Source organism: Catharus ustulatus, chromosome W (assembly GCF_009819885.2).
Source record: "Catharus ustulatus isolate bCatUst1 chromosome W, bCatUst1.pri.v2, whole genome shotgun sequence".
Taxonomy (NCBI): Eukaryota; Metazoa; Chordata; class Aves; order Passeriformes; family Turdidae; genus Catharus; species Catharus ustulatus.
Genome location: NC_046261.2, coordinates 2,266,508 through 2,288,879, shown reverse-complemented (window position 1 = coordinate 2,288,879; position 22,372 = coordinate 2,266,508). Strand labels below are relative to the sequence as shown.

General features: G+C 44.3%; 1 protein-coding gene across 1 annotated transcript in view; it reads right to left on the bottom strand.

The window, feature by feature from the left end:
- The window catches only part of LOC117005095 (ubiquitin-conjugating enzyme E2 R2-like), a 147,392-nt gene that overhangs the window by 2,821 nt on the left and 122,199 nt on the right, over nucleotides 1–22,372 (bottom strand). Inside the window, exon 4 of the mRNA XM_033076368.1 lies at nucleotides 825–959. Within this exon, the coding sequence (XP_032932259.1) occupies nucleotides 825–959 (135 nt within the window). The remainder of the gene's footprint in view (nucleotides 1–824; nucleotides 960–22,372) is intronic.

Sequence of the window (22,372 nt, the reverse complement as noted above, 5' to 3'; positions counted from 1 at the left end):
CTGCGAACTGTTACTGCCTCCTAGCAGGGAGAGAAGCAGATGGCAGTCTGTTCCTTTACTCCCACCCATATGCTCAGTCTGCCATACTATGTTTATGGAGTACATTCAGCTGAAGCTAATGGAGCTGGAGGGGACTAAAATAACCTCCTAGCAAGGCTCCTTTCACAGCCCAGGACAGTGACTGACTGCCCTGCGTAGCTCCAACCAGGGGTATATCCAGCTACCAGTCAAGGCATACATGGTCTTGCCCCAGGCAAGTGTGACAGCAGTCCCACTGCAGTATGGGCTGCCCATTTGCCACTCCACAGCAATCTTGGCTCAAGTTTACATCATCTCCCTACAGCACCTGATGAACCATGAATTTCTCAGAAAAGGGCAGTCAAGACCAAACAGCACTTCCAGCTAATCAAACCCAGCTGTGCAAGCACTTGCCAAATCCTACTGATATTCCTTCAAATCGGAGGGACAAGATTATGATTCATGAGTGCATTAAGAAAAGAATTAGTAGCATGAAGGCAGTTTGAATCACATCCCAAGCAATGCAAGCAGTCCTCAAAGGTACACAGGGACTTAGACTAGAATTTACTAGCAACCAATAGGTTTTGCAGAACATCATGCCAGATTAGTCTGAAAAAGAACAATACAAAGATAGAAGTTTGTACCATTTCTGTCCAGAAGAATGAACTTGGAATAAAGCTGTAAAATTCATTTTGAAAGGAGAAACCACAGCAAGAAGTTGGTTTTAGCAAATTTTGAAATCAACCTGTTTCATAGAATTTAAAGCAGGAGGCCAGTAGCACAGCATCACACACAGCAAAGCTTACCTTATGATTTCAGCATACTCCTTGTCTTTTCCTTTACTGTCCCTCCATTTCCTGAACATGACTGATGCATCCACGTTGGCAGGAGAGAATGTGTTGGGCTCATTAAGCAAAGAGATTACACTCAGTAAGATAGTCCTGAAAGAGAGAATCACAACAGCAGAGTCAGAGCTAACACATTCATGGATTCTGGATGCTGACAACTTCTTTAGGTGATGCATCAGAAACATGTTTAAAGTCAAAACTTATGAATAATTAAGGATATCTAAGTGTAGTGGGTTGATGTTGGCTGGATGCCAGGCACCCACCAAGGCTGCCCTCACTCCCCTCTGCAACTGTACAGGGGAGAGAAAACAGAATGAAGGGTTCATGGGTTGAGATAAAGGCAGGGAGAGATCACTCACCAAATACCATCACAGGCAAAACAGATTTGAACTGGGGATATTAATTGAATTTATTACTAACAAAATCAGAGCAGAATAATGAGAAGTAAAATAAGACCTTAAAAAGCACCTTCCTTCCATCCCACCCTCCTTCCCAGCTCTACCTCCTCCCCCAGCAGAACAGGGAGATGGGAATAGGGGTTATGGTCAGTTCATCACTCATTGTTTCTGCCACTGCTCAGGGACAGAAGTCCTTCCCCTGTTCCAATGTGGAGTCCCTCCCACAGGAGACAGTCCTCCACAAACTTCTCCAACATGAGTCCATCCCACAGACAGTTCTTCAGCTCCAGTGTGGGTCCCTTTCCATGGGGTGCAGTCATTCAGGCACTGCTTGCTCCAATGTGGGTCCCCCATGGGATCAAAAGTCCTACCAGGAAATCTACTCCAACATGGGCTCCTCTCTCCACGGGTCTGCAGGTCCCTACCAGTAGCCTGCTCCAGCACGAGCCTCCCAGAGGTTCACAGCCCCCTCTCAGGCATCCCTCTGCTCCAGTGTGAGGTCCTCCATGGGCTGCAGGGGTACAGATGCTTCATCATGGTCTTCACCATGGGCTGCAGGGCATTCTCAGCTCTGGCGCCTGGAGCACCTCCTGCTCTCCATCTCCACTGACCTTGGTGTCTGCAGAGCTATTCCTCTGATGTTCTCACCCTGCTCTGGCTGCAATTACAACTGTGCAGTCACTTAGTTTTCTTTCTTCTTAAATATGTTATCACAGAGGTGTTATCATCATTCCTGATTGGCCCAGCCTTCGCCAGCAGTGGGTCCATCCTGGAGCCGTCTGGTGTTGGCTCTGCTGGACATGGGGGAAGCTTCTGGCAGCTTCTCACAGATGCCTACCCTGTAGCCCTTCTGCTGTCAAAACCTGGTCATGCAAACCCAATACACTAGGGACTGATGCCATCTGGGTTTTGCCTTTTTTTCTGTTTTCTATAGTCTTCACACATATAGTTGTAGCTCTGTAGTTTATTGTATTAGTGACTAGTTTTCCCAGTACTTTTCCATGGCCTTTCCCAGGCAGAAAGACAAAACAAATTCCAGAGCTCCAAGCCCTGGGAGGTACAAGGTTCCAATGCTATCTTTGTTCTTCCTGGGAACCAAGACAGAGAACAACTCTTTGAGATACATTCTCATGGACAAAGTACAACTAATGCTGAAGGGGAGCTCCAGAGAAGGGGCTTGACCTGGGGGGGGGGGGGGAATTGCATCACCACTTGTCCTTCTAAGCAGTGCTTTTTATCAATTATGCTAATTTCCTATAAAAATCTACTCATCCCTGGGGGATGGGGTGGTGTGGGCTTTTGTGGACATCCTTCCATAACTGCCTCTGGAGTCCTTAAAATAAAGATCCCCTTTTATATTACCTCCTTACTAAAATTATCTCCAGTTTCATTTCCAGGTTGGGAAAAAGGCAACAGGACAATAGTTGAAGTAAGAGCAAATACTTATGAACTTCAGACCCTGGTGATCAGCATAGAGAAGATGACACAATACAAACCTCAAAGACATAATCTGATGACAGACTATCATGTCTGTATACATGCTTGTGGCAGGGCAACAGGTAAAGCATACATCAGACCAGAATTCAGCTTATTGGTACCACCTATTGTGACATTACAAGCTGGCTTGTACTGGGCCATATATGGAAAAGTGTCTTGGGTTACAATACAGGGTGTGATAAAAGATCTATTCTATCACCATCTGTTGAGGGTGGGGGCAGTGATCCTTATCTCCGCAGGAGATGTTCTGCTGATGGGCCATCCATTGAAGCCAGGTGGGGCATTGTTCTTTATCTTTTCACAACTCATCCTTCCTCCAGGGAGGTATCTTCTGCTAATGGCCCATTTAGTCCCACTGTGTGACTGATAAAATTACTGCATCCCATTGGAAGTTGCTCCAGCCAGGGGGACGGGCCCAACATTTCTTACCAAGATAAAACAGAGGTGTGGGGGACACCAAGGTAGCCCCCTTCTCCACTGGACTCCAGAGGGAAGTTGGATTTCTCCACATCATCACTGGACCTCCGGAAGGAAACTGCACCTTCTACAGGAGCACTGTTTCAACTGAATCACATCTGTCACTACAAAAGGACTACAGCCACCATTTAATCGAACTGCTATCAACACCCTGCCTGACAGGGTGTCAGGTTGTACTCTGTCAGGGCTTGGGGTCTGTTTCTTTGTAGTATTGTATTTTTATTTTAATTTCCCTAGTAAAGAACTGTTATTCCTAATTCCCATATCTTTGCCTGAGAGCCGTTTGATTTCAAAATTATAATAATTTGGAGGGAGGGGGTTTACATTCTCCATTTTCAAAGAGAGGCTCCTGCCTTTCTTAGCAGACACCTGTCCTCCAAACTAGGACAAAAAGGTACTATGGTGAGAGATAAACTCACTGGCGAAAGATCTAGAAAAGACAGGGGTTGGTCCGATGAGTCCTTGCCTGGCTGCAGAAGCCAGATTTGGTCAAAAGGAGGCTGGACAGCCAAACATTGAACCAATCAGAAGTGCTTACAGAGAAACATTTAGGAGGTTATAAAAAGAGTTGTTTAGTACAATAAAGGACTTTTGGTTGAAAGAATCACGGAGTGCCTGTGTCTCTCTCAGGGGGCTCAGGTACCAAAAGTTACAAGTGGTGACCCCGATATGATTACGACAAAGCCAAACTGTCCAGAACAGAGACGGGCTAGCCTTGAGCTAGGAAAAATCTGCCCAAAAGAAGAGGCAGGGAGATTTTAGCCTTGAGCTAAGGAAAAAACAACTGAGGAGAGGCAGAGAAATCAGCTGACCCCGAGCCAGGGGGAAGTCGTAAGAGGCAGGCGAGAAAACTGGCAAAAAGCCAGATTGTCCTGGAGCCAAGAGAAGCTGGAAAAAAAGCCAGGAGAGTCCAGAGACTTAAAGAAAACTTTGGCCTGGAGCCAGAAAAAACATGGGATGATACATTTCTACAGACAAGCATCCAATAATCCAGGTATGGAAGTTATTTCTTGAAGAATGGGAAATTGATTATTGGAAAGAATAGTTTTTTGATTTAATATCATGGACAAAAATGCAAAGGGATAGAACTAACTAATGAAACTGCATTCAATATAAATAATTGGACTAAAATTGGAGAACAAATATTAAATGCTGTTGTAAAAGTTGATAAAAACGCAATTAATGCTTTAAAATCTTGGAGAATTGTCTTAAAGTTGCTAAAAGAGATAAAAGCCAATTTGTCTCTCAGTAGCATGGAAGAAAATGTACCTACTTCAAGCGGAGAGACTTTACTGACCGGCAAACCCTAAGTAGCCGGCTCAGAGACCCTTAATCCATCCAAAATCGCTGTGGGGATGAACCGAGGAAAACTCTAAAGATGGCGCCGACACATGGCCAGAGAAAGAAAAGCTCAAGAAAAACCCCAAGATGGCGGCGATCTCATGGCAGCTGATGGGGAAAAGGAAACAAAGACTGCCTCATGGGGCATGTCTCCTGTTTCGATCATGCCCTGGTGGGAGTTACCTCCTTTTCTGACCCAGCCCTGCTGGGTGGTTCCCCCGGTCACGGCCCAGCCTCAGAGGGGAGGGGTCCCGACTCCGGCACAGCCTCTGGAGGGTGTGTTGTCGGGCAAGAAAGAAGGTGTGGCTCCGCTTTGATTCGCCGTGGAAACTCCTGCCCACAACTGCCCAGAGAAGGAAATCCCCGATGATGTTACACTAAGAATACCCAGGAGCACCTTGAGAAGCCCACCGGAACCAGGAAGTAAAAACGCTGGAGCTCCGGACTCAGCTCCTGCTGCGACCACAGCAGCCATAGTTTCTTTGTATCAGAAGCCGAGAATGGAACAGCTCCAAGAGATCACAGCACAGAAGAACACTCAAGAAATCCAGGAAAAGAACACAAGCTATCCTGCTGATATTACAAAGCCAGAAGTAGCTCCAGCTCCATCTGATCCTGCTGTAATCTCCGAAGCCAAGGCAGTGACCACACTTTCAAATTCATTTACATCTCCAACTGAAAACTGTAAGTTTTTAAGGGAAGAGGGAAGATATTTTCAAGTCCCTGGTTTAATTAACACTCAGCATCCATAGGAACAGTAATTTCTCCCCCAGAAATAAACACACATTAACCTTTCATTAAGCTGTGGGGGGAGAAACACATAGATATACAAAGGGAATGTTTGCAACCAAGTAGCATTTCCAAACAGCGCCAATCACACGAAAAGCCACCATCTCAAGTAGGGGGTGGGACTCAAATACCTACACAAATTAGAATGTGGGAAAAACCCCTAAGAAATACCCACCAAGTGAAAAGCATCAAGAAAAGAATTACCAAAATAAAGCTTTATAGAAACAATAGCAAGCAAGTCAACCTAAAAAGATACCACCAGACACAGAGAAAAGCTAGAACACAGCGACAGAGAACAAACCATCTTCTCAACAAATATAGCAAAATGTTACTTGCCTCATGTCTTACGACAGTGAAAATAAAAATTGGAAAACTTAAAGACACCAACCCAAGCGATGTAAACAGCAATGTTCACCCTCAGCAATGCTCAACAGCTGCTTTACCCATCTCTAATCTAAATTTGTCAAAGCCTGTATATTTTGCCAACTTTACTAAGTTAATATTTGCCTTATTAACTTGTTCTTTTACAGTTGCTGAAAACGTGTGTTATCAATGCTGCAAATATAGCTTATTATTTTCTAAGTATATGTTGAAATTTGCACTACAATGTTTGTTATTGTTGTTTGTATACATTGCACTAGCATCATATATTATTAGTCATCCAGAAAAACTTTAAGATATTACTTCCTTTAACATTATAGGTTTAATGAATCAAAATTATGTGAATTGGTTTGGTGGGGAGTATTTCATTGTAAAATTAAAATTGCACAGTTTTCTAAAATACTTACCTCTTATCACTTTACAAAATTTAATAAAGGTTTGGTTTTAAAATATAATAGAAAAAATATTTTGCCTAGTCTAATGTTTCAGCCCTGGCCAGGTTGGAATATTGGCTACGCATAATCAATGTTTACCATCAAAGCCTTCTCAGTCTATTTAAATTGTGGCCAGATTGGAATTGACTGGCAAAGGGAGAAATTTATAAAATCCAGATATTTCTGAGTTAAAATTGAAAACAAGTAATTTATTGAAAACAAGTACAGTAATTTCACGATTACAAGCCGCACCGTTTTGACTAAAATTTTGCTCCCACACCAGAATTTCGGCTTACACTCAGGAGCGACTAATATGTGAATAATTTTCTGACATTTCCAACCCTGGAAGTGCAAACCGAGGTGCCGAGTCGAGCACCTGCCAGTAAAACCCAGCTTTACGCGATTGTTACAAATTGGTTACTCTGTTGCATGGCGGGTGGAGCCGGGCTCTGTGCCAGCAGCATGAGGGTGGGGGAGGCGGGGGCCTCCCTCCTGCTGACCCCGCGGCCTGGGGAGAGGTGGGGGGCTCCCGTCCCCTCCTGCCGCTGCCGCCGTGGGTGCCAGCAGGCTCCTTCCCCTCCTGTCGCCGCCGCTGTGGGTGCCAGCGGGCTCCATCCCCGCCTCCCACCACTGCCGCGGGTGCCGGCATGCTCCGTGCCCTGCTGCCACCGTGGTGCAGTGCTGGGCTGGGGCGAGCGAGCCCAGTGGCAGCGCTGAGCTGGGCCACCTGGCCCCGTCGGCAGCCCCGAACCCTCACGGCCCGAGCCGAGCCAGTAAACCCCGCCATCCCGCGATTCTGTTACTATTTGGCAACTTTATTGCGCGCGGGTCCTCCCTGTGAACCACAGAGTGGCTTATAATTGGGTGCGGCTTGTGTATGGACAAAGAATGAAATGTTTGCCAACACCCAGAGATGCGGCTTATAGTCAGTGCGGTTTGTAATTGTGAAATTACTGTAATTTTGACTAGTTGATTTAGCCTTGCAAAAGCCAAAACCTTTTCTTTGGGATAGACATGAAGAATCTTATCTGGAGAAGATTGTCCTAAGTTATCATTTAAAGGAAAATTCTTGAACAATATTAAACAATAAAATTGGATTGTAAAATATCAACAATTATAATTCTCACCAAATTAAGGTAATTCAACAATGCATGTTTTTCTCTGTTCTAATTTCAAAAAACAAAGAAAGGGGGACAAAGTAGAATAGGAAACATTTGTGTTCTTAATTGAAACAGTCTTAAGTTAAATGGTCTATTGTTTAAATAAAACAAAGAAAGGGAGTAAGGAATAAAAGAAAGATGTATGTTCTTATTAGAAATGGTTTTAAGTTAAATGGTCTTTTGTTTTTAAAATGTTAATCGTTTTGAACTGAATGGTTCATGTTTAATGTTGAATTGTAACGTTATAATTACTAAGTAATTCAACCTGTAATATGAATAACAGAAAATAGTGCCTATCTCAAAATTGCTGATAACTGACACTTTAAACTTCAGTGACTTAGTACATGTCAGTGATCAAAAGGAGGATATATCTTCCACAGTTGCTTGTGAAAATAACAAGAAGAGACACCAGAACTTAGACAGTACCCCTATTTTCACAGAGCAAAAAAGCTGGGATGTATAAAATCCACAAAGACCATAAGAGCAGATCCCAGTTCAGCAATCACAAAACTGAGTTTATCTCCTACTTCAGAGTTAAAGGACATTGAAATAACAGAGTTGTTTGTTTACAAAATATTTTCCTGTTTACAAATTGTTTTGCTAAGTTGAAATTTTGCACATTTCTGAAGTTAAATGTTTCAAGTTATAATCTTATTGTTAAAAGACCAAATTTCTCCTGAACATAAGCACTGCAGCCTCAGGTATATGGAATCCATCACCAACTAAGAAAAACAAATTTTGTTAAGAGTGAAATTATGCTGTCAATGTCATCTTGCATGCAAAAGGATCCTTGCAAGTAAGATAACAAAGAACAAGCTGCATATTTGCATTTTCTAAATTTTTTCAAATTACAGTAATTTCAGGATTATAAGCCACACCTCATTATAAGCCGCACCTCTGGGTGTCGGCAACTTTTCATCCTTTGTCCATATATAAGCCGCACCAGATTATAAACCGCACTTTTGTTCGCAGCAAGGATCTGTGTGCAACTTTCACAAAGTTTCCAATTAGTAACAGAATCATGGGATCGTGGGGTTTACTGGCTCGACTCGGGACCATGCGGACTCGGCTCGCCGCTGCCCCACAGTCAGGGCCGGGGAGCGCTGCCGCTACCCCGCCACAGGGACCGGACGGGCTCTGGCTCGGCTCAGGGCTACTATGGGCTCGCACTTCCGGGTTGGCAAATTTCTGAACTTCATCCATATATTGGCCGCACCTGATTATAAGCCGCACTTTCGGGTTCGGACCAAAATTTTAGTCAAAATGGTGTGACTTATAATCGTGAAATTACTGTAATAAAAAAGAAATGGGGAATTGTGGCATTACAAGCTGGCTTGTACTGGGCCATATATGGAAAAGGTACTATGATGAGAGGTAAAGCCACCGGGGAAAGATCTAGAAAAGACAGGGGTTAGTCCGATGAGTCCCTGACTGGCTGCAGAAGCCAGATTTGGTCAAAAGGAGGCTGGACAGCCAAACATTGAACCAATCAGAAGTGCTTACAGAGAAACATTTAGGAGGTTATAAAAAGAGTTGTTTAGTACAATAAAGGGCTTTTGGTTGAAAGAATCACGGAGTGCCTGTGTCTCTCTCAGGGGGCTCAGGTACCAAAAGCAATAACCTATAGATGGTGCAGGGTTGGAAACCTGCTTTGTGAGCCTGTTCTTCATGACATTCAGCCTCACAGCAGAAAGCCAGGCTCTTTGCTTACCCTAACCAATACAACCCATGGCCATCAGATGAGGTTGCACTGCCTTCCCCATCCCACAGTGTATCAAGAAGTTGGAGCTGTGGCCAGGTCTCCCCTCTCCTCAGTCTGTGTGCCAAGACTGCTGTAGCAGTACTTAAAAATGTCTGCACTGTCTTCCCCTTGCTGTATTCAACACTCAGCCAAGCTGCCAAGGGCCCAGCAAGATTGAGGTGGTGGTACTCGGCAAAGCCAGCATGAGCCAGTCCTGGCAGATGGACAGCCTTCCTCGATTTCTAGCAGCAGCCCAAAGCTACCCAGCTGCCCTGCTCTGCTGGCATTTACCAGGCACAAACACCACCTCCCTCACCCAGACCCTTTTGCATTTCCTACAACTTTTTGCACTTCAGAGATTCAGCCCTTTGTTCCTTACACAGTGTCATAACCAGCACAAAACTCAACAGCAAATCCCATCAGGCAGCTCTACACACCTGGCCACCTGGTTGTAGCTACCACCGCAACAGCTTCCTGAGTTTGAGGTGGTCCTGCTTTGAACAGCTTTTAATTTAAATGGAAGGGAAGAACAAGAGACAAAGAAACAAGTCTTGAAATACAGCAGTACATAACAACTGCTTTGCAGAACATGATTAAAGGAGACTACAACCCCAACTGTACTTGAACTGATTGAGAGGTACATTCAGAGCAGTGCATGCTGAGCATTTCTAAAAGCATATCATTTATCTGGGATACAATTCCAGGAAATGTTTGGCCATTTGAATGAAGAGTTTATAGGGAGGTTTTGAAACTAAACACTTGCATCTGGCCAGACTGTTCAGCATAACTATCAGAAGAATCATGTACAATTTACTTTCCAAATAATATAATTCAATAGGAAATAGAACAGCAGCTCTGGAAAAAGCAGTCTGGTCAGACTGGAATGTTGGGCAGAAAAGAAATAATCTTTTACTTCAACTCAACAATTCATTTAAAAGTATTTGAATTCTCAGCAATCAGGCTGCAAAGCCAGCATGTCAGCTTCAGTATCATTACTGTAAAGCAAGCAAAATCTAGAGAAGGTCCAGGACAGGAATTCACATCTGGATTTAGCACCCACTCTACCACTCTCTATTTACTGTCTATTAGAGGTGAGACACTGCACTTTTCATTTCTGACCAGTAAATCAGATTAACTCCATCACTGCTGATATCCTTAAGAGCTGGCCAGTCTCCTCCAACCCAAACCCTGCTGCTGTGGGTAAGCAAGGTGAATAAGGTATAGTAACAGGAAGAGATCCCAGAACAGATCTGACAGGACAGAAATCATAAAAAAGTTGCACCATGTGTGAATGAAAACATCCTCAGTATCACATACAAACTGCACCAGACTGGATACAGGCTGACCCTCTCCAGTATAGTTATGGATCTGTTTCTCCCTTAGGTGAGGTTCTTTTGGCATGTTGTTTCATGCAAGTTGTTTGCATGAAGAGTGGGTATTTAAAGCCCACCTTTGCTTTCTTATATCCCCCACCCCATTCTGGGGAACAGTGTGCTCATCACCTGCCATATCACTTTGGTTTAAGTGATTACAGTGCTGTTGTCTTCAGTGAGTGCCTATCCTGGTTTAGGAACAGTATTCCCCAATTTAGTACTCCCACTAAAAAGACCATGACCAGCAGTTGGCTCCCCTTCCCCCTCTGATGTAAGGCACAAAAGATCATGGGTTGAGATAAAAACAATTTACTGGAAACAGCAATGAGATTAGAAAACAACAATAACAGCAACAATAGAAATAACAAAAGTGTACAAAAGGGAGGGTGATCCACATGCAAAAATGCTCACCATGGATCCTGAGCAACAATGAACAAATGGGGGGTGCGTTTTTCCCTCTGTCACACCAGAGTTTTCTCCACCAGAAGGCCCACCCTTCTCAGAAGCCAGTGCCCTACTCCCACTCCTGGCAATGATGTGAGGTGGTATAAAATAACCTCCTAGATGTGGCCACACAGGTCCAGGTTCCACTACCTCATGGCTACTGAAAAAAAAATTAACTCTGTCCCAGCCAGAACCAGGACAGTCCCTCTAGACCCTTTTATCAGCAGAGGAGTGAAACACTAATCTTAGAAAAATTAAGATTTTAGTTAAATTTAAATAATTGATTGATCGTCTGTCATCTCATGTTTGCTCAGCTGTGCTTACAATGGGAAAAGACGAAACTGGTAAGCAGGCCTGAAGAAGCACGAACAATCGCAACCAGAAACCCATTCTTTGAAAAATTGGAATATCCCCAGAAATCATTTGTATTGTCATTAATAGAAAAGGGTCGAAAGTTCAGGGTGAGGAAGACTCGCCTTACTTCCTCCTTTTAGGACCCCTCCCCACAAAAACAACCCCAGACTTAATTCAAGAAGCCAACCACGCATGCTTAATAGCCATTCAAGCTAATTACCATAGGAAGCAAGGGATGGGAGGGGCTGGTATTATGAATATGTATTTATTTAAACCTTTTGTCAATAAATAGACTCTGTGACCACCTGTAATTTCGCAGTGCGTATTAGGGGGCTACCCCACGCTGCTGCCCAGCGCTGAATAAACATACCCTTTCTAACTTTAAATTGTTAGAGAGTCTTTTGTCCGTCACAGTTGAGTATCGGTACTAGACCAATACTCATATTTTGGTAAATCATTTGGCGACTCTGGTGGGACACTTCTCTCTGGCCGAGGGGCCAGCGGGGTTCAGGACCCCTCTAGGGCGCCCACCTGGGATCTTCCTAGGAGGAGGGCTCCTTTTCCTCACTGGCACCCCAGGGAGCAGAACTAGAACTGCCGGAGACACGGACAAAAAGGTATGTTTAAAAATTAAAGATAGGTACCTTTAAGAGAACCAAATTCATAAGACACTGTGAGACATCATGCGCACAGTGGAAAGGCCTAAAGTGGATTTGTTTGTAAGTTTCCATGGAATTTGGTACTGGTTTGTGTTCCAGGTGAGGCTGGAACTTGTGCCCCGTAGTGGGGGTGCATTGGCAGGCCAGTGGCAGCTGTCAGAGGTAGAGCTCATGCAGCAGTGGGTCGGTGGAAGTTTTATTTGTAGTTTAAAGGCAGCACAGTGGTGATTTCCAGCTTGAGGCACCGGCTGCGGGCATTGAGGTGTGATGACTGCATTTTTGGCTTGCAGAATACGGTGATCACAGTTTGTGCATGCTGAATATGAGTGTGTTTAAGTGTGCAGTTTGTTTTTGTGAGCTTTGTGTGTTTGAACTGTGTAAGTTTTGTGTAAGTTTTGTGAATAGGGTGTTTGAGACTGTTTGGTTGTGATATGTGAATCTTTTAGAAGTAAATAAAGAGGAGATTTTTGAGGGAAAAAAAAGGAAAAACAAAAAAAAAAGAGAAAAAAAAAAGAGAAAGAAAAATATAATAACCATTTGTCTTGGTCAGTGGCTTAAGCTTTGGAAGAATTACTCCAAGTACAGTAAATTCACGAATACAAGCCGCACTGACTATAAGCCGCATCTCTGGGTGTTGGCAAATATTTCGGTTTTTGTCCATAGATAAGCCGCACCCGAATATAAGCCGCTTTGTCGTTCGCAGCGAGGACCCGCGTGCAATTAGTAACAGAACCGCGGGAGGGCGGGGTTTACTGGCTGAGCTAAGGCTGTGCAGGCTCGGCCCGCTAGGGGCCGCTGACGGGGCCAGGTGGTCCAGCACGGTGCTGCAGCTCGGGGCCGGCCGCCGCTGCCCCTGGGCTCGGTCACCCCGGGTCGGCGCTGCCCCGCGGTGGCAGGCAGGGACGGAGCTTCCCCCGCTCCTACGGCAGCGGCGGCGGGCGGGGACGGAGCTTTCCCGCGCCCGTGGCGCCGGCGGCGGGCAGGGACGGAGTTTCCCCGCTCCTGCCGCGGCGGCGGCGGGCGGGGACAAAGCACCCCGTCGGCTCCCCGAGTCGCGGCAATGGCTGCGCGGGGCTCCCGTCGGCTCCCCGGGCCACAGCAATGGCGGCGCGCGCTTCCCCCCCCCTCCTTGGGCCGCAGCAATGGCTGCGCGGGGCTCCTGTCGGCTCCCCGGGCCACAGCAATGGCGGCGCGCGCTTCCCCCCCCCTCCCCGGGCCGCAGCAATGGCGGCGCGCGCTTCCCCCCCCTCCCCGGGCCACAGCAATGGCGGCGCGCGCTTCCCCCACCCTCCCCGGGCCGCGGTAGGGGCGGCCCGGGTCCCCCCTCTCCTCCCCGGGCTGCGGCAATGGCGGCGCGGGCTTCCCCCACCCTCCCCGGGCCGCGGTAGGGGCGGCCCGGGTCCCCCCCCCCCCCTCCCCGGGCCGCGGCAATGGCGGCGCCGGGCCCCCCCCGTCTCTCCCCTGGGCTGTGGCAGAGGAGGAAAGAGAGCTCTCCCGCCTCTCTCCCCGCCCCCCGTGCTGCCTACAGGGAGCCAGGCTCCACCCGCAGTGCAACAAAGTAGCGATTTGTAACAATCGCAAAATGCCGACTTTGCAGCTGCTCGGCTCAGCACTCTGGCAGGCACTTCTGAGGTTGTATTAGCCGCTCCTGATTATTAGCCGCATTTCCGGTTTAGGAGCAAAATCTTAGTCAAATTGGTGCGGCTTGTATTCGTGAAATTACTGTATTTTGGTTCATTGAGTTTACTGTTAACCCTTTATTTTGTCAGTTGGTTCTACTCCTTCCCCTTTCCTCTGCTGATAAACATATATGCCAAGGAATAGAAGGTTTAGGGAGGGGGATCCCAGCCCAAAGGACCTTCCCTGCCCCAGAGAGGGCTGTGACTGTAATCCGTGGGTTGTGTTTCATTGTGTAGCTTGTCGAGAATTGTGGGTCAGACAAGTGTTTAAGTGGAGGATACCTAAAAGTGGAATTTGTTATCTTTGTCGTAGAAAGGAGCAAAAGGCTACCCAGATAGTTATACGGATCTTAATATCGACTGGTCAGGAGGACCCCGGTAGTAGTAGAATATTTGAACTGTTAGAAAACGGGGTTTCAGGAATCCTACAGAAGCCAGTGGAAATCCTTAGAGTTGAGTGTGCTCAGAATATTTTTGTACCAAGTTACTACCAGGTAAAACTCCGGAGCTGGGATAAAGTCAAAAGGCGTTGGGAGAAAAAGAATTTTCAGCATGGGGGCAAGTGAAAGCAAAGAGATTCCTAAAGGTAGTCCTTTAGGATGTGTTTTGACACAGTGGAAAGAACCGGTGGATCATGAGAATGGAGAAACTAAAAGAGAGCTTATTAAGTTGTGCACACAGTGGTGGCCCCTCTATAGACCTGAGGAGGGGGCGAAGTGGCCCCCATCAGGGACATTGGACTATAACACTTTAGTACAGCTGATGCTTTTCCTCAGGCGTGAGCAGAAATGGCATGAAGTTACTTATGCTGACATGTGTTTTTCTGTTAGGAATCACCCTGAGTGGCAAAGGGTTTGTGGAATTAGACCACCCTCTGACCCTTTAGTGTTGGCTCTTGAGAAAGATAATAGAGCTGATAATGGGAAACCTAAGAGATGTTGTAGCACATGCTCAATAAATCAGAGGTGTACACATCCTGACAAAGTATATCGTATGCCGGCTCAGGAAGAGGAGACAGACAGAAGCATTGCTTAAACCACCCCCTAAAAGACAAGGAAGGGGAAGGGTGGGAGGGGAAGCAGATTTAGAACTACCATCGACTTCAGGTTTTACCCCTGCTTCATCCCCTGCCTCATCCTCACTTGAGGGAACAGTAATTAATATGGGAATTTCCCCACCAACTCCCGAACCATGAGAGCCAACTGGACTGTATCCACCCTTACCCTCCAGTGCTAGTGAGGAAGAAGAAGAACTCTCCCCACAGGGTCCTGTAGCATCAAGGACCCGAAAAAAAATGAGGGAGGCCATACAAGCCCCTCTAAGGGAAACAGCCACCTCTGAGGGGGAGACAATGTTAGTCAGAGCCCCCTTTACTGCCTGGGATTTAGAATCCTGGGAAAAGATTGCTAAAAATTATCGGGTTGACCCACTAAGTGTTGATAAAAGGATGAAATTTATGGTTAAACAACATATGCCTGATTGGGCTGACATTCAGATACTACTTGACTCCTTAACAGAATCAGAGAAGCAGATGGTTTTAAAGGTAGCTAAAGATCTGGCTGAGGATGATTGTAGAATAACACAAGATGATGTTAAGGATGTATTTCCCCTTCAGGACCCAGGTTGGAATGCCAATAGGCCAGAGGGAAGAGCACGGCTGACAAAATACCAGGAATTAATAGTAAAGGGACTGGAAAGGGCAATTCCCAGAACTATAAACTGGTCAGCCCTGTTTGCTATTAAACAGAATCCCTCTCAAAATCCTTCTGAATTTCTAGATCAGTTGCGAGAGGCAATGCGCCTGACACACCACCCTGGATCCTGAATCTGATGAGGGAACACAACAGTTGGTAAACTTGTTTTTAGGGCAATCTGCAAGTGACATCAGGCGAAAGCTCCAGAAGATGCGGGCCCCAGCAAGTCGGAACTGAGAGACTTGCTGGATGAGGCATGGAGAGTTTTCAGCAATCGAGAGGAGGGGTGTAAACCAGGGACAAAGAAACTAGTAGCAACAATACAAGAAAATGTAAAAGGGAAACATCAGCAAGGTCCCCCAAAACAAGGACCACCCCGACTGGAAAAAAACCAATGTGCATTCTGTAAGAAATTCGGACACTGGAAAAAACAGTGTCCAGAACTAAGAAGGGGTGACGAACAGAGAAAAGGTGACCAAAAAGGAGAGGGGGTGGTGGCTCACATAAAGGAGAACTGAAGGGGACCAGAGGGCCCTACCCTAGAGGACCCTCTGGTTATGGTCAAACTAGGGAACAATGAGAAAAAAGTGAAATTTTTAGTAGACACAGGGGCAGCATATTCAGTGTTAAACAAGGCTCTGATACCCATAACAAATGATTATGTTGTAGTAAAGGGAGCAACTGGCCAATCTGAAAAAGCATATTTTTGTAAACCATTAAAGTATAAATTGGGAAAACTGTGGGGAATTCATCGATTTTTGTATATGCCTAAAGCTCCATCTGCACTTTTGGGCAGGGATCTGCTAGAGCAGCTGGAAGCAAAGATAATATTTAAAAATGGGGAAATTAGTTTGGAGGTAAAAGATGAACAATATGTGCAACTGTTAAGCTTAATGCTAATAAGTAAAAAATTGAAGTGGAAAATGAAGAAGAAATTATTAAGAAAATAATAGATCAGGTGTTCCCTGGGGTGTGGGTCTCTAATATACCAGGGAGAGCAAGGAATGCTCTACCAGTACAAATCCGGCTCAAAGAAGGAAAACAATCAGTAAGGATCAAACAATATCCCTTCGAAAAGGGAAGATCAGAAATGGAATTAGCCCAATCATTGAGAACTTTTTGCAAATAGGACTATTAAAAGAGTGTCAATCTGATTTTAATACTCCTATTTTGCCTGTGAAAAAGCCCAATGGATCATACAGGTTAGTACAAGATTTAAGAGCTGTTAATAAGATAACTGAAGATTTATACCCAGTAGTTGCCAACCCCTACACCTTGTTAACTTGTTTGACACCTGAACTAACCTGGTTTACTGTTTTAGATTTGAAGGATGCTTTCTTTTGCCTCCCTCTCCATGAAGCCAGCCAGAAAATTTTTGCATTTGAATGGGAAAATCCCAAAACTGGATGTAAGGCTCAGCTCACATGGTGTGTACTACCCCAAGGGTTCAAGAACTCCCCTCCTATATTTGGAAAACAACTGGCAAAAGATTTAGAATCTTGGGAACCCCCACCTGGAGAAGGTCAACTGCTTCAGTATGTGAATGACCTCTTAATAGCCACCCGGACCCAGGAGGCATGTGTGGATTGGACGGTAAGCCTCCTAAACTTCTTAGGTCTGCAGGGGTATCGGGTATCCCAAAAGAAAGCCCAGATGGTGAAATGAACAGTTATTTACCTGGGCTATGAAGTGAGTGCTGGACAAAGGACCTTGGGGCAAGCCCGCAAGGAAGCAATATGCCAAATCTCAAAACCCCAGACAGTAAAAGAACTAAGAACTTTTCTAGGCATGATGGGGTGGTGCAGACTCCTGATTTATAACTATGGATTGTTCGTTAAACCCCTGTATGCCTTAATTACGGGAGAGAGCAGGGATCTTCAGTGGACAACAGAAGCAACACAAACCTTTAACCAACTAAAGAAGGCTCTTATGTCAGCTCCAGCCCTGGGACTTCCAGATGTGAGTAAGCCATTTTTTCTGTTTTCTCACGAAAAACAAGGGATTGCTCTGAGAGTACTAGCACAAGACCTGGGACCGTACCGGAGGGCAGTTGCCAACTTCTCCAAACAGCTGGACATGGCAGCCAAGGGGTGGCCAGGGTGCCTCAGAGCTGTTGTAGCAGTGAACATCCAAGAGGCATGCAAGTACACCCTAGGCCAGAAGATGACCGTGCTAGTATCCCACACAGTGTCTGCAGTCCTGGAGGCAAAAGGGGGACATTGGCTTTCCCCACCAAGATTTCTTAAGTACCAGGCCATACTGGTAGAACAAAATTATGTTGAAATTGTGGTAACTAACATTGTGAACTCAGCTTCTTTCCTCAGCGGGAGTGAGGGAGAACCAGTGATCCACGGTTGCCTGGAGACCATTGAAACCACCTACTCCAGTCACCCGGATCTGAAGAACACTCCTCTTGAAGATGCTGAGACCTGATTCACCGATCATCAGCAGAAAAGGACATGCTGGAGAAAACTTTGGAACCACAGTGGGAAGGACCATTCCAGTCCTTGCCACCTTCATAGCAGTCAAGATCAAAGAACAGAAAGCTTGGATCCATCACCCCTGAGTGAAGAAAGCAGCTGAAGAAATTTAGAAGATTGCACCAGACAAGAGAGACCTGAAGCTGAAATTCACCAGGAATAGCGAGTAATGGACTTAAGTTATCATGGACATAATGTGAACAGTTGTGACCCTTGTGGTCATTACTATAACTACAATCCCTACTCTCGTAGGGCTTTTAGCAAAATGTTAAGGGTCACAAATGCAAGTATGTGAGAAAGGAAAAATGTTTAAGGTATGTGAATTTGCATTTGTAAAAAATGGGTTCCATGAAGCTCACCATCCACCTATGGAACTCATCCAAGTTAGTCCTAGATGCTGTGACAAATGCTTGACCACGTGTCCTAAATTTAGACTTAAAATTGAAGGGTGCGCAGCAAAAGGGTTTAATCTTGATTTTAACATCACTGAATTGAGTTTCACAAATCAAAGCCAAACAACTTCACCAGTGTCAAAGAGGACTGTAACAATGTAAACTACGATTATTTCAAAAGAAAAAGAACAAAAATTGAGCAAAAAATGAAAATGCAAGTAAGTACTTCTGCCATTTGGCCAGAATGTACCCCATTTCTCAAAACTCTTTTTATGGATTGTACTGATTGGACTGCTTGTCTTCAAAGTTTTAGGTCTTCTAGTTTTAAGAAAAAGAGAGATTTCACTGAGATATTAAAAATGAAATTGAGTTTTAAATAAATTCAAAAGTGTTAATGAACAAATTAGCTGTGATGGAAAGTGATTTGGTTATATTATAGCAGCCTTTGGAATATTTTTTTGTTAGCATTAAGAAACATTTATTAAAATTAACCAAAATATTACCAGAATAGGAAAATATAGAAGAACGAGACCAAGAAGTAATAATTAAAGCACTAAGCACAGCTAATGTGAACATTTCTCTAGCTCCTAAATGTACTCATGCACAAATGTAGATGCAGTTATTTACTGCCACAGTTATCAAAGAAGGTAAGAAAAGAGCATTCCCTGATAAAATTTGCAAAATTGTTTGGGATAATGCCTCTAAAATGAAAAAGAGCTTCAATCTTGGTAGGTCTTAGTCAATTTTACTTACTATACACAATGCATCTGTGAACTTGATACATCCAATAGTCGCTCTAAGACTAAATCATGAAGGGACTGTATTGTATGCTTCTGAACATAGAATGTGGGCATGAAAAATTTGTCAATAAATAGACTCTGTGACTGTGGGAAGCCAGGATATTCCCCTGGCTTCCCTGGAGCCTGTACAGGGGGCTCAGAAGCCTTGGCAAGGTGCCAAAAATCCCTGTGAGTTCAATCTAAGTCCCTGGGAGAAATTACCATCTTTATATACAGAATTACAGAGTCACAGAAATAAGTAGAGTGTAAATTGGTGTGTTAAAAAGTAGAAAAGTAAGGTTTTAAAGATTGTTTATATTAGGGGGTTTTGGACACAAGATGGAGGATTTGTGGCGTAGTAAAAAATTCTTCTTCTTCATGGCATCCATCTTCTGGGTCGGGATGCCAACTCGGGATTGGTGAAGGGAAAACTGCTCGGTGTAAAGTGGGTATAAAGTATTGGTGATTAATTGTAAATAAAGTAGACGTAAATTAGGGTATAAAAGATAAGTCCTGCCCCGGAGGGCAGGAGAACAGCCTTGGATGAGTTGCAGAGTGGACCGCTGTAAGGTAGACAGAAAATTCCTTAGATAAGAAAGAATAAACAACCTTGGAAACCTCTGAACATCAGCTCTCGAGTCTTCTTTCGTGCCCTGTTGCGCCCTGACTGCAAAATAAGAACTCTCAGACCACCCTTTGCTGTGCAGGTGAGTGATCTCTGACCATAAAAGAGGTCGCCGCCTGTCACATGTGACCACCTGTAATTTCGCAGTGCATATTAGGGGGCTACCCCACGCTGCTGCCCAGCGCTGAATAAACATACCCTTTCTAACTTTAAATTGTTAGAGAGTCTTTTGTCCGTCACAGTTGAGTATCGGTATTAGACCAATACTCATATTTTGGTAAATCAGGAGAGAAGCCAGTAGAGGCTCAAGGAATCAAAACTGTTAACTGACTTTTTCTCTCCATATATCAATAAAAGTATCAGACTTAGACTGCACTGAAAGTAATGTTACATCTGAACAGTTTTTGCAAACAGCTCAATGCACTAAAGCAGACAAAAAACCCAACAAAAATGGGTATCCTCAGAAAACAAAGCAATAGTAAGATGGGGCATCACATATCAGCACAAGATACAGATGTACCAAAATCTTGAATATTGTACTGAATTCTGGCCTGTGCAACTCAAAAGACAGAGTGAGGCCAGGCAAGATAGGGAGAAAGGTTAAAATTTATCAGAGCCTCAACCCTTAAGCCCTGCCACCACTTCCTCAGCTTTATGGGATGTAGGAAAAGCAAAACTTTCTGCCATATAGATCACAGCTGCATTGCTTCACCTCTTGCTGGATGTTTGCTATATTTACTTATGCCAGCCTCATCTAGCTCCAAGTGATGGGAAAGCCCATATTGACTGTGTTTAAAAAAATTAATGAAACCATTAAGTGTAGAGATGTGCATGTGCTTTAAAAGTTGAAGGATTACATTCCTCACTACAGACACTTCAACCAGTCATCTGTAGTAAGCAGATTTACAAAATTCAGCAGCTGAAGAGAAGCCCTAGGTTACACAAGCAGCAGGCTAACAGTGAAAGACAAGTTTTATTTCTGCTTGCTGATACAGCTAAGGAATGTTTTCTCTCCAAATATCACTGTTAAGACCAACATGTTCCAAGAGTAAGCACCAAAAACCGCACCATGGTAAGGGAGAGCAGAAATCAGAGAATTAGTACCATAAGAAGTTTCATGTCAATCTTTAGGGTTGTATATTGTGAAATAATCAAAATGTGTGTGCATTATAAGCAACTAATGCCCAAAACTGTTTTCTAAGTTGAAGCTTGTCACCTAGTCCTAACCATACCAGATGTATGAAAAAACCAGTTTAATAGCCATCTGAACAGAGAGACAGGTGAATGTAGCTTAGCAGTATAACAAGATAGTATTTAAGCCTATTTTTCCTTTTTAAAAATCTGAACTAGAATGTCTATTTGGTACAGATGTATTAGATAACCATTATCTCAAGTTCTAAGGATCAGATTCCCAACCCTTCATGACTTCATGCAGCTAAGATACACCATTTCTCTTGGGCCTTTTTAACCTTCAAGTAGCATGCTCCAGGAGGAACATCAGTTGTTATAATCTGCTGACTCCTACAATTCCTAGTCTCCTGTTATGTTAGCTCTAGTTCAGCACTTTGCAGTGTGCGTTACAATCATATTTCAAGGGTCAAGAATCCATTGAATCCCCCTTGCTAGATCTTTGCTTTGACAGAGGTTCTTTTCAAATTAATTTTGTGAAGCCAAGTTAGATGAAAGCTGAGTTAAACTGTCAGACAATCCTTTTCAAATCACTGTATTCCCTCAGGTGTCCTGAGATCCTTACCTGGATTTACCAATAAATAACAGATTTCAAGCTGAGGAACCAACATGTAATAAATCTGAGAGCAAGAATAATCCTCATATGATAAAAATCTAGACGCAATTATTTTTACCTTATCTGGATAAAAAATCAGATTAAAATGTTAGAACAGAAAGTACCTTACTTCAGGGTTTTTTCACTACATCACTTACTACACCAGTTGCACAGGTAAATTGCTACTTGATATGAGTTTTATCAGTTCTTTATTGGCAGTGTCTTGTAATGAGAATGAAATTAAACTGGTGCTTAAAAAGAAAAAAAAAAAAAGACAGGTCAGCCCCAAATGCCTCTAATACTTAGTGATCCTTTGGGTCTTTCTGTCAGGAAGAAAGCTACCTGGTTAACTGCTCAAGATATCACACTGCAGGACAGGAGACCCACAAATACTGTAAGGCAAACAGCAGGCAGGATTATGAACAAAATTACAGTAATTTCACAATTATAAGCCGCATCATTTTGACTAAAATTTTGGTCCGAACCCGGAAGTGTGGCTTATACTCCGGAGTGGCCAATATATGAATGAAGTTCAGAAATTTGCCAACCCGGAAGTGCAAGCCTGCAGCAGCCCTGAGCTGAGTCGGAGCCCGCCAGGCCCCGAGCTGAGCCAGTAAACCCCGCGATCCCGTGATTCTGTTACTAATTGGCAACTTTGTGAAAGTTGCATGCAGATCCTCGCTGCGAATGAAAGTGCGGCTTATAATCCAGTGTGGCTTATATATGGACAAAGAACGAAAAGTTGCCGACACCCCGAAGTGCGGCTTATAATCCTGAAATTACTGTACTCCTACTGGGCACAAATACCCAAAAATGTTCTTTTCCACTAGTGGCATCTTGGAAGAGTTTGAAAACCCTAACTATAGGATAACAATAACCGGGGAAGGGCAGAAAAATTGAAATCAGTTGCTTTAGGAGCATGAAACACTGTGAACAGGACAGATTTCTCCACATTATTAGTCCATCATCAGTACACCTCAGCATCAGCACTTCAGACAACTTGATAATTCTGGTTCACATCCAGTT